At 50.0% G+C, this 12,952-nt stretch overlaps 1 protein-coding gene across 1 annotated transcript; it reads right to left on the reverse strand.

The window, feature by feature from the left end:
• Positions 1 to 4,896: 4,896 nt before the first annotated feature.
• Positions 4,897 to 6,712, reverse strand: JUN (Jun proto-oncogene, AP-1 transcription factor subunit). The gene has a single exon (XM_082613082.1). The coding sequence runs from the start codon at positions 6,682 to 6,684 to the stop codon at positions 5,653 to 5,655; it is 1,032 nt and encodes a 343-aa protein (XP_082469208.1). The 5' UTR covers positions 6,685 to 6,712; the 3' UTR covers positions 4,897 to 5,652.
• Positions 6,713 to 12,952: the final 6,240 nt, after the last annotated feature.

The raw sequence follows: 12,952 nt of genomic DNA on the forward strand, positions 1-12,952 counted from the left end.
TATATAACAGCCCAGGTACCTGCTTATCTTTTTTCAAGATTTGCCATAAGGTGAGGGCATTCCTCCCTCCGAGCATGAATCTAGGATGAATCAAATACACCTTGGAAGAGATTTGCCATCAGCAGAAGCTGATGGACAGACAGTCCCATGGAGATCTGGGAAATGCCTACATTTTGTCCAGGTAGCTAGTGAAAACCTATAGCCTAAGAAGGCAGTAACTTAGTGATCTGGTAACCCAATTTTCTGAAGGAATAATGAAGCAACCATCAAGCAATGTCTTTTAGTGGATGTACATGAAGGAAGTTTGTGTAGCAAGAAACTGTCAGGGCTTCTCAGCACTAGTATTCTAGTCCCCCCAGAACTGAGCGGTTTGCAGCAGGGCAACGAGAGTTCATTAGACGTTGCTGTAGCATGGATGAAATATCCCAGGAGACTATCTGATTACCTTTGCTCAGATGCTGTGTACATCAAAGAACCTTCTGATGACTAATTCAGTTCCTCAAGGTCCTTGATGTAGAATCAAGGGGGTGCCCCAGGATCACCAGGGCATCAGGTTCCTAGAAAAATATAGGAGAAGAATATGGTTCTTGATGGCTGGGGACCTAATTGTGGCCCCACCAGTCACTGCATGAGGGGCCTCAACAAAAACTCTTAAAACTCACTGGGAGCCTCAGCTTCTGTTCCTGTGAAACACAGCTACTAACAATGACACACGCAGGGTAGTGGTGAAAATAAAATGCAGTAGAAGAGATGAAATCATGTTGGAAAGGACAAGAGTATAAACTGGTGAGTACCAATCTCAGTGCTCATTCCTCTCCTCTTTGCTTACCCCACTCCAGGAAGGCAGCCCTTCCCTTAACTCCTAGGGTACCCCAGAGTTTTTCCAGGCTTTTCCTCATGCTGACCCTCCATCTGGAATTCCCTACGTCATCTCTTCTGCTCTTGACCTGATGAACTCTTAAGTCATCTAATCAGTCTCAGTTCAAGTATTTCTCCAGAAAGACCAGGATGACAATCAGACTCAGCATGGAACAGTTAGTACTTCACAACCCGACCCTTAAACGTTCCTGCTTCTTCTCCTTCACTCTTCTTCTCACACCTTCATTCCCAGCCTCTCCAAGCAGCTTACAGGTCCCTCAACACACCATGTTTTCTGATGCCCTGTACCTTTGCACACAAGTTCCTCCTCCAACCTTTTTTGTTCCTGCTGAGTTCCACTGGATCAACTCAGATGTCATTTCACCCGTGAAGTCTTTCCTGATAAAGTCTCTTCCTCCTGCATCTGGCACCTCTTTCTGCTTCATCTCCGTACTCTTCCCCACCAGACTGGGAATTCCAGGAGAACAGGGATTGTGTCGTGTTCCTCATGGAAGCCCCACTCTTAGCAAGGGCCTCAGTGAGACTGGGCCCAGGGGAATGCCCTTCTTTGGGACGTCAAAAGTCCAAAACCAAATAACTGGAGCCAGGGTCCAGAGTTAGGTAGGGATTGTTTCACTTTCTGGGGTCATCCCAGCTTCTAACCCTCTTCCCTTCTTTAACATTCCACTTGACCCACGTAGAAGTAGGTGGTGGGGTGGGCAAGACTGAAAGGCATTGTCTTTTTCCTTGGTTCATTCAATGGGTATCTTCTCTAACAATAAAATAGCACGAGAATAGATACATTGGCATGATCCTTGTCTCTGTCAAGCAAACACTGGGTACTAACTTCAGGACCCCTGAAATACATTAACTTTACAAACAGGAAGTCCTCTCTGTCATTACCAATGAAATAGCGGTTTTTAATAAAGTCGCATGTAGAACTATTTTTTGTGCCTGCCTAATGATCACATATTATCCTTCCCTATCTCCACCTCCAAGCCTAATGTTTCAGGCAGGCCCATTTTATATGAGAAGGTGCCCGCTTAGTGGAGGAGGGAAGGGATGCTCTGTGTGGCTGGAAGAATGAATGTGCTAACAGTTTAATTCTTTTAAGAGCACTCATTGAGAACTAGGCTTTAGGACCTGGTGATTGGCCACGTTTGACTTTTCTGAGGGTCTTCAATCCATCTGGCATTGTGCACCTGGAAATGGATGAGGTATATTTCACTAGAAGAAGTTAAGACCTGGAATTATTTTGGATCATTTCAGTTCAATTGTCTATTCAGTCAACACACATTTTATAAACATCTCCTATGTAACCAGGCACTGTACTAGGAGTCTGGGTCCCACAGATGAGTAGGATAGGTTCTAGCCAAGAGACACAGAGGTTCACGATGATAATACTTTGATAAGTGCTATCACAGAAGTTTGGATAAAATGTTATGGATGCTCAATTGGGAATATTCGTTCCACCTGAAGAGGGAGTTAGCAAGGAAGGCGTCACAGAGAAGGTGCCACTTTTGCCAAACCTTGAAACATGGGTAGGATTCAGCAGTTGAGCCAGAAAGAAAGGTATCCCAGTCAGAGGGATGAGTACAAGCAGAAGCATGGAGGGGTGAAAAGGCATGAAATTCAGATTCACACAAAGATACTTTTCTCATAGTGAATGTGTAGCCACTCAGCTTAGAAATTATTAACCTTTTTCGAATCATGGAACTTTTTGAGAACCAAATAGAGCTTAATGATCTCTCTCCCTAGGGGAGTGTGTGTTCATGTGGGCACACCCATACACAAACACAATTTTGTAGGCATTTTCATTGAGTTCATGAACCCTCTGCCCCAATGGACACAAAGGGTTAAGAATCTCTGAAATATACATATGTAAGACAAATTAAAAGAGGATTAATGGTTTTATGTGCCAATAGCTTCATCTTCTCCAACCATTAGTGTTACCCAAACAATAACTCATTGAATGCCAAAATAACATTGACCTTTGAGGGTCTATAAGTATCTGATTTTCTGTCTCCAGAGTTTACAGGTTACTGGTGAATTTCCTCTACCACAATTTTTTTTTCTATCCCTTTTGTTAGAATTTCAGAGATATACATTCAGAACGATAGTTGAAACAAACAAGGGTAGGGATAGGCCTGAGTTTCAGGCTTTTTGTTTTGTTTGGGTTTTTTTTTAAGTCAGAGTCTAGGGGCTTCCCTGCTGGCGCAGTGGTTGAGAGTCCGCCTGCCGATGTAGGGGGACACAGGTTCGTGCCCCGGTCCGGGGAAGATCCCACATGCCACGGAGTGGCTGGGCCCGTGAGCCATGGCTGCTGAGCCTGCGCGTCCGGAGCCTGTGCTCCGCAACGGGAGAGGCCGCAACAGTGAGAGGCCCGCGTACCGCAAAAAAAAAAAAGTCAGAGTCTAAAGCAAACTGGGGAGTGGTGTGGCTTTTCTGTGCTGCACTGTTGTCTGGGCTTAGTCTACCTTTGCAGGTAATTAATTTCCCAGCCTGCTTATTTTTTCTAGTTGGCTCTTGTTTAGCTTCCACAGAGCCCCACCCCAAAGTGCTTTATTGTCCCTCTTCTGACTATTCCTACAAATGGTCAAAATCAACTCACCTTCCGGGTTGCTGACATGGGCAAATTCACTGTTTGGAGAAGTGTCTCTGCTCCCAGTAACCTTTTGTTAAATAAGTGTTGTTACAATGGAGTGGACCTGATAGCTGACAAGTCAGTCCAACCCCTTCCACTCCTGGACACTCCCCCGAGGAGAAATGCTCTGTGTCTTTGGATTTACAGCCACAGGCAGGATATTAGCACTCCCAGACCTGTTGGGTACTAGAGCACTGCCAATGAGCAGAGAGCCCTGCCTCAGTTAGTGGTTTGGGGAAGTATTCCTGGATATCAAATTGCTTTTGCTGCTTGATAATCATACTGGCTCTTGGGATGAAAAGCAACCAAGCAAAACTTGTTCCCTTGTTGAGGACTGCCTTGTTGATCTCTTAAGTTATATCTGTAGACAGAATTTAAGTTTGCCATTTCTTCAGAGTGAAGGTTTGATTTATATACATAATCATTGTACTGGTGTTCATGTTTTCTCTTGTGTATTTTTTTATAGTATCTAGAGTACCATCTTTTGAGACCGAGTCTATAATAATTATTTAAACAAGGCTGATTATTTTAGAGACAAATTAAGAAACTATAGAAGAATCCGAAATGATAAACTGCTATACTGGTAATCTGTCTAGGCATAGGGAGGGGGTGTGTGGAAAGTGAAAGAGAAAGAGAGACAGAGAGAGAGAGAGAGAGACAGAGAGAGAAGGCGAATGAGGATGAATGAAGCTGGGAGAATGTTTCATCCAGACTGCAATTTCTGTGTTGACTTTTCATAAATTCTTTGCTTATTAATTACCAAATAACTTCAGATGGCAGTAATGTTAACCCCTGCAACTGAAAAGCAATGCTTCAGAACAGAGCTTGGGAAGAAGAAAAGTAGTAAAGGGAAAGGAATTCAAGATCTGTTATTGGTATTTGAATACATTTATTGTGACAAGAATGCTGTTATAAATATTCATATGCAAAGACCGTCTCTTTTATCTAGGAATTGTTAAAATAAAGATTCCAAATTGGAAGGATACATCTTTTGTAAAAATCTGCCACCGTTCCTGCTTTGAGAATAAGCATCTATTGTTAAAATTTCTACTAACATTATAAATGGTCACAGCACATGCCACTTGATATGATCCAAACTTTAAAATGTTTGACTTCCCAGGGAGCTGCCCCTCTCCACCACAACCTCCCTTCCCTCAGCCTCCTGAAATGCCACATTATCCTTTGTAAGCCACTCTGTATAGCTTGTTGGGGAGGGAAGAATATAACTTGATGAGGGAATCAGCTACAGTTATCTCTTAACTCCAGTAGGTAACAGTTTTCACTGCTTGATAGTAAGAAGCACTGAGAGTGATTTTAATGGACACTCTTAACTCTTTCAGCTCCACCTGGCAAAGTAATCTACAGGTAATGCAGAAAAGAGGTTGGGGGAGGGGTCACTTTTTCAATATTTTATTGTATTTTCTTAAATATCCTTTCTGGAATTTTCAGAAACAAAACATAAAAAAATTATATACTTTATTACAAATGGTAAACTCAGAGTGCTCCAAATCTCTTATTTACAAACAACGCTGGGCAGGACACCCAAACAAACAAACATGAAATAACTTACAAAGGCGTGAAGCTGTTTATTGACAGTAATCAGCTTTCATCAAATTAAAAAATATATACATGTACATACACAGTTATGGAAGGCAGTCCAGAAGGAGTTCATCTGCAGACTGGGCCTCGCTCTCGCAAACCTCCCTCCCGCCTCCCCCCCCACCCCCTTTGTGTTCTTAAGGAGCACTACAGAAGCAATCTACAGTCTCTATTGCAGTTTGCGACCCCTCCCTCCCCCCTTTAATACTGAATGAGATCGAATGTTAGGTCCATGCAGTTCTTGGTCAATGTTAAAGAAAAGTCTAACGTTCTGTTTGCGCGGGGACAGCCCGGCCGTAAAGCGGGGCAGCCCGCGGGCGGCCGCTCCCTGGCTCCCTGCCAAAGGGAGGGCGCGCCAAGTCCTTCCCTCTCGTGCACACTGGGGGCGCCGTCAGGACGCAACCCAGTCCAACTTGGAAACCCTTGGCTTTAGTCCGCGGACACTTCTTTTTTCTCTCTTTCTCCCTCTCTCGCAACTTGTCAAGTTCTCAAGTCTGTCCCTCTCTGGGTTATTTGTTCTCCGTTGCCCCTCAGCCCCCGACAGTCTCGCCTCAAAACGTTTGCAACTGCTGCGTTAGCATGAGTTGGCACCCACTGTTAACGTGGTTCATGACTTTCTGCTTAAGCTGGGCCACCTGTTCCCTGAGCATGTTGGCCGTGGACGCCAGCTCCGAGTTCTGCGCTTTCAAGGTTTTCACTTTTTCCTCCAGCCGGGCGATCCTCTCCAGCTTCCTTTTCCGGCACTTGGAGGCAGCGATGCGGTTCCTCATGCGCTTCCTCTCCGCCTTGATCCGCTCCTGGGACTCCATGTCGATGGGGGACAGGGGCGGCGTTTCCCCGGGCATCTCGGGGACCGTCTGCGGCTCCTCCTTCAGGGCCTGCAGCCGCGGGTGCTGCACGGGGATCTGCTGGGGCAGGTGGTGCGGCGGCGGCGGCGGCGGCGGCGGCTGCTGCTGAGGCTGCGCGGGAAAGGCCAGGCCGGCCGCGCCGTAGGAGGGCGCCCCGCCGCCGCCGCCGCCGCCGCCGCCGCCGCTCAGCGCGCCCGGGTTGAAGTTGCTGAGGTTGGCGTAGACCGGCGGCTCGCTGTGCAGGCTGGCGCCGAAGCCGCCGCCGCCGCCGCCGCCGCCGCCCGCCACCGAGGCCACCGCCGGGGCCACCAGGCCCGCCCCGCTGACCGGCTGCGCCGCCGACGTGACGCTGGGCAGCGTGTTCTGGCTGTGCAGTTCGGCCAGGGCGCGCACGAAGCCCTCGGCGAAGCCCTCCTGCTCGTCCGTCACGTTCTTGGGACACAGGAACTGGGTGGGGGTCGGCGTGGTGGTGATGTGCCCGTTGCTGGACTGGATTATCAGGCGCTCCAGCTCGGGCGACGCCAGCTTGAGCAGCCCCACGTCGGGCGAGGTGAGGAGGTCGGAGTTCTTGGCCCGGAGGTGCGGCTTCAGGCTACCCACGGGGTCGGCCAGGTTCAGGGTCATGCTCTGCTTCAGGATCTTGGGGTTACTGTAGCCGTAGGCGCCGCTCTCGGACTGGAGGAACGAGGCGTTGAGGGCATCGTCGTAGAAGGTCGTTTCCATCTTTGCAGTCATAGAACAGTCTGTCACTTCACGTGGGGTTAGTTTGGGCTGCGCGCAGAAGTTTCGGGGCCGCAACAGCGCGCTGGCAAGCGGGGGACACCCGCGCTTCCCCAGGCCTTGAGCAAGGAAAGTTTCTGGAAGAGCGCGCGCCCCCGCCGGCTGGCCTCCCCCGGCGCCCTCCTCACCGGCTCGCTCCGGGGGATCGCAGGGTTAAGACGCCGCCCGCGCTCTTACTTGTCCGCTCGCGCGCGCCGCCCGGCTTTGAAAAGTCGCGGTCACTCCCGTAGCTCTCTCGGGCCCAGAGGTTCCTCGGAGCCCGCGGACGAACTCGCTTCCCGGCGGCAGCAGGGAGCGCGGACCCCGCGGTGGCCGGCCGGCGGCGGGTCTCCGCCGCCCCGACTCCGAAGACTGTCCCCTCCTCCGCTGCGAGGGGGAGGGGGCGCCCGGCAGCCGCGGCTCGCGCTCGCCCAAGTTCAGCAACCGGTTCGAGCGAAGCGGAGCGCACGTCCTCCTCTCTCTGCCACCTCCTTTTCTCTACCGCCGCCGCGGCAGCTTCCTTTGCAAAGGAAAGCTTTGCAAAAGTTCGCTCCGGGACCCGGCGGCCACTTGTCTCCTGTCCTCCTGGCCGGGAAACTTCTTGCCGCTGCAGCCGCTCTCCGGGCTTCCCCGGGCGGACAGTGGCCGCTCTCCACGCTGTCAGCAGCGCTAGTGCAGCTGGGCTCTCTCCGCCTGGGGGCGGCTGGAGAAGGGGCTCTCCCGGCGCTCCCCAGAACACCAGCCCGGGAGCCACAAGCACTAGCTCCGGGCCGTTGGAGAGAAAATGGAAAAGAAAATAAGATTTGCAGTCCTTCCCAGCTGACTGTGCCTGTCTGCCTGCCTGCGTCCGCGTACCTCCACTCCCGCCTCACAGCTTCAGCCACACTCAGTGCAACTCTGAGCCCTTATCCAGCCCGAGCTCAACACTTATCTGCTACCAGTCAACCCCTAAAAATAGCCCATGATGTCACCCCAAGGCCTTCCCATTGGCTCGCGTCGCTCTCAGGAGGGCGGGCCCACCCGTCGCCATGGAGACCCCACCCTAGAAGATTCTTCTCTGGACCCGCGGAGGCTCACGGGATGAGGTAATGCTCTGTTGCCCTCCTACAGTTGGGCCCTTCTTTCTCCTCCTCCCCCCGGCCTCCCCCTCCACGCGACTTGAGCCCCTGTCTTCCTTCTCCCCTCCCCGGCGCGTCTTTCCCGGCCCGCCCGGTGCATTGTGGGCTGACGTCTTGGAGTTTGACTGCCTAGTGACGGTGGCTGCCGCGAGCCGGGCGGACTCGGGCGCTTGCAGCCTCTGAAGGAAGCGGGCTGAAGTTCAGGGCTCGGGGCGGGAAGGCAGGGTATGCGGGACCCAGAAGGCGGGGGAACCGGGCCAGGTGTCTGGGGCCGAGGGCGCGGGGCGGGTGGTATTTCCCCACCTCAGGGCTCGATGTCATTTCGCCGCCGCGAGGGGCGGGCCGGCTGAGCGCCCCGGAAGTGCGGGGGGGGGCGGGAGTACCGCCCTTAAGGTGGCTCTGTTAAGTCCCCTGTGGGGACGAGTGAAAGTGGGCTTTTAAGTTTAGGGGCGGTTCTTGAGAGTCGGCCCCCCACGTTGAGAACGCTCTGAAGTTTGTCTCCTGATCAAGTTCAAGAGCGACTGTCCGGCTGCACCTGGAAGCCGAGTGATTTGCATTGCTTGAAACCTGGTGTTCAGCTAAGTCCCCGCCGCACCCCACCTCACCCTCCTGACCGTGGGAGAAAGGGTGCGGGGGTTCATAGCTTTGCCTCGGAGAGGAGATTTCTTACAGGAGGTGGAATTAGCGGGCAGCTCGGTGTCGAGTTGGGAACGAGCGTTTAGGGAATCCGAAACTCTGGGAACCCGGTGATCGCCTACTTCCCGCCCCCGCACAAGATGCATAGGCACACCACACATCCCACGCACACACGAACACACACACACACACACCACTCTTCCCGCCCTGATTTGCTTCCGGGAAAACTAGTCCGAGAGCAGCAGACACTTGCCAAAAGTCACACAGCGAGTCAGGAGTAGAATCAAGATTTAAAATTTCTCCGCTCCCGGCCGGCCGGTGGGCCCATTATCCTGTGTAGCCTCTAGGAAGCGCTAGACCCATGTAAGTGGTTCCTTTCTGTGGTTGTTATTTTATTCTCCCCCAACCCCTCACCCCTTAGGGACAAAAGTGTATGGTGGGAAGAATAGCAAAGTCGGGAATCGTGGGTTCTCTCGTGGCCAGCGCTGCCACGTTGTGAAGTGAGCAAATCAGAGAACTTCTTTGAGCTTCAGTTCCCTCATCTGCAGGTGGGGCTGGTGAGACCCACCTTACTGGGCTGAGTTAGCGTAGAGTCATGGCCTCCAGGTCTAGGAGGTGGTCGCCAACAGCCCCCTTCCCTGCCCTTCTTCGGAGTTTCCCAGAGCGTCGATGGAATGCCAGGATGTAAGAATGTGACTTGGCAGGACCAGGTGGACTGATGCTGCGAGGAGCAGTGAGGGCAGGAGAGTGAGGGAGGAAAGGGTCAGAAGTCAGCTCCTTCCAGGGTTTTCTCCAGGACTGGGGCTTGAAGTTGGACCTGCAGCAGCTTATGTTCCTAGGTTCTAATTCTGGCTTTTCAGCTTCTGAGCTTGGGGGAATTCAGGCTTGGGTTCATAACCCAGAGCTTTAAGGTATTTGTGGCTTTTAGAGTTCAGATCCAACAGCCCGGCAGCAGCTGGTGTCAGGGAAATCTCGACAGCTTTCCTTTACTCCAGCACTTGCCTCTCATTGCCTTATGCAGCAGGAGAAAACAGTGGCTACTGTGAGCCAGGCACTGAACTGGGTGGGGGTAAGGGTACAGTGATGACACGAGTCAGTTACTTTCCTCAAGGAGGGAACATTCTCCTCTATATTGTTACCCTGAATCATTTTCTTCTGTAATCAGGGAGCTGGTGTTTTAAAAATAATTTTAATGATAACAGTAATAAGAATGAATATCATGTATTAAACACCTACCATCAGCCAGGCATTCACCAGAGCAATTTATACAGTTCTCCCTACAACTATCTTGGGCTACATATATTATTATCTGGATTTAGTATATGAGGAACTAGGCCCAGAGGGTTTAAGTATCCTGCTCAGGTCACACAGGCAGCTGGAAGTAGACTTCAGGTGTGTGTTACATTCCCTTTTTATATCTTCTCTGCTGAGGGAGACTCTTGTAAAGTATTGGTTGTCTGCAGAGGAAACGGCCCTTAGATGGTGGGATGGAAGAAATTGTCTTGCCCGATTCTCTGTAGCTCCTTTCAAAGCCTCCTTTCAGAGCTCCTGTATTTAGAAACTTCAAAACTTAGGACTTTACATAAATATATATCTTTTGCCTAAGGGTTCTGTGTGTTCCACTCTGCCTTATGTGGTTTAGTAGGCTGATTTTCTCCTTATGTTGAGAAATAGCATATTTCATCCAAAAAATAACAGATCTTTTCATGTTAACGCCCTTGCTTGGAAGCCTTCATTGGCTTCCCCTCACAACCAGGAGAGGGTTCGGATGCCTTTGCGTGGGAGAGGGGGCCTTTCACAACCTAGCTTCTGCTGTCCAGCCCCATCCTTCACTCCTAGTATCAGGAAAGGCTGGGCTATGCTGCCTTAACAAACAGCACTACCATTTCAGTGGCTTACCGCAGGGAAGTTTATTTCTTGCTCATGCCACGTCCCCACTGGGGGTCTGCAGGGGAGTTCCATTCCCTATGGATTTGGGCTGAAGAAGGCTTCATCTTGATGCATGCTTCTCCTTACGGTCTCGGCTGGGTAGAGGGAAGGCGGCAACTCATTCAGTGGCTCTCAGAGCATCCACCTGGAAGTGACACACTGTACTCCTACTCATGCATCCTTGGCCGGAGCAAGTTACGTGGCCATGGCTAACTTTAAAGCTCTGTAATCCTGCCAAGTGTCTCGAAGGGAGAGAGCCAGGAATATTTGGGAAACAACACTAATGATTCGAACAGTCTCCCTTTCTGTTCACCAAATGTTTGGCTTACTGTCCTCCCACAGGCAGAATTCCACTCTCTCCTCAAGGGGGACGACCCTAAAGACCCACCTAGTCACGGTATATCAAGCTCACTTTCCAAGGAGCGGGTGATGCGTAGTAGACTCTATATCAGCTCCAGATGTGACTCTTCATCCAAAGGCAAGATATCTGCCCGGCATACCCTCAGTATGTAGCAGTGGGACAGAGATGGGATAACTGCAATGGACACACTGATCGGAAAGTGGAGGAATGGGACACCACAGTGGACATTAATCCAGAGCAGACATGTTGGGGACTCCCCTACCCAACACCCTGATTAGATGTGGATTCTGCTCGCTAAGTGTAGCTGCCCTAGCCACTGTTTTCTGTGACCCCTGGCCTTGACCTCTGAGAGAGTCTTCCTTCTGTACATCTAAAGCAGGCATAGGAAATAGGTTTTCAAACCAGCTTTTAAAAATAGGGGTGGTGTTGGGGGAACAGAGTGATATTAAGTCTCAAATACAGTCTCCTTTAATCCAGGCTGATGTTCTCTTGGCAGTGCAACTCTCCCAAAAATGTAGGTTTCTTACCTATTTGATTCCAGGCATTCCATGTGTCAATAGCCACAGCCAGTTCTTTTCTAGACATGCCTCCATGGTTTGCCATGTTTCTTTGCTTTCTTGCTCTCCTGCCTGCTAATATCTCTCTCATTCATCTCATTTTCATATTCTCTCTGTCCCTCTCTGTTTCTTTGTCTTGCTGTCTCTCTGTCTATCTCTCTCCTGACTTGGCTTTGAGTGCTTTACGCTTATTGGGCTTAGGTGGGAGAGTCATAATTTTCCTCCCATTTCCTCCCTTTTCCCTTTTCTCTAATTGAAAGCATATGCTCAGTAACATCTTAATTTATCCAGAGGTTTAAACAATAGGTTTGAGGCCATACCTTTGACTTGAGCCATACTTCAGGGCTGATTTTAACTAGCCGTTTCTTGCTGAAAATCTTCCTTAATTTTACTAGTTGAGATTGAGAAACAATAGCCTCCTCTAACCCTCCATAACTCTGAATTTATAGATTGTCCCTAGTCTCTTTCATTCCTGCTTGCAAACTGGCCAGATCTTCTCTGAGCTCATCTCTCTCTTTTTTTTTAATAAATTTATTTATTTTATTTATTTTTGGCTGTGTTGGGTCTTTGTTGCTGCGTGCGGGCTTTCTCTAGTTGTGGAGAGCGGGGGCTACTCTTCGTTGTGGTGCATGGGCTTCTCATTGCTGTAGCTTCTCTTGTTGCGGAGCATGGGCTCTAGGCACGTGCGCTTCAGTAGTTGTGGCACACGGGCTCAGTAGTTGTGGCTTATGAGCTCTAGAGCACAGGCTCAGTAGTTGTAGCGCACGGGCTTAGTTACTCCACGGCATGTGGGATTTTCCCGGACCAGGGCTCGAGCCCATGTCCCCTGCATTGGCAGGCAGACTCTTAACCACTGCGCCACGAGGGAAGCCCCTGTATTGGCTTTAAAAGCTTCCTCCAAGAAATGACATGTTACTTATGTTTACATAGTATTGATCAAAAACTAGTCACATGACCATGTCTTACTTAAAAGGTGCAGGAAAGTGCAATCCTACTATGCACTTGGAAGTTAAGAGCTGGAAATGCACACCGCTGTATAGGCCAGGTTATGCTCTGGTAGCGATCCAAAAACCTTACTGAATGACAGCCATGAAATTATTTCTCACTCATGCTGCATGCCCATTACAGGTTGGTTGTGTCTCTGCTTCAGACACATCATTTTTGCTCTGGGACCTTTTCTGAAACATTGCTGATTGCCATGGCAGACAGCAAAGAACATGGTGCTTAAAGCTTCTACTGAAAACAGTTTCATGTGGCCAAGCCTGTTGTCAGTGGGGAGAGGCAGCAAGTATTTGCAAATAGTAATACAGTTTACCACGCCCTACACTACACATTCCTCCCATTCCTATGAGTCTCAGCTACCCTAAACATTTTCCATACCTCTGACATTTTCCTGGTTTTCCATTTATTTTCATCCTTAATCAAAATGCCACCTGGCAAACTCCTACTCACCCTTCAAGACCCTGCTCAAATAACTGCTCCCTCTGAAGCTTGCTGTTACCCCATCTCTCACCCTCAAGTAGTTATTATCTTCTTTGGCTCCCATCACACTGGGTACAGACCCGAAGCTGTGAATGTACATCACGTGTTCTTGTAAATGTCTTCTTACACCCTGACTCCACATCCAGGAACTGTGTCTTACT

Source organism: Mesoplodon mirus (assembly GCF_964341445.2).
Source record: "Mesoplodon mirus genome assembly, chromosome: 3".
Taxonomy (NCBI): domain Eukaryota; kingdom Metazoa; phylum Chordata; class Mammalia; order Artiodactyla; family Ziphiidae; genus Mesoplodon; species Mesoplodon mirus.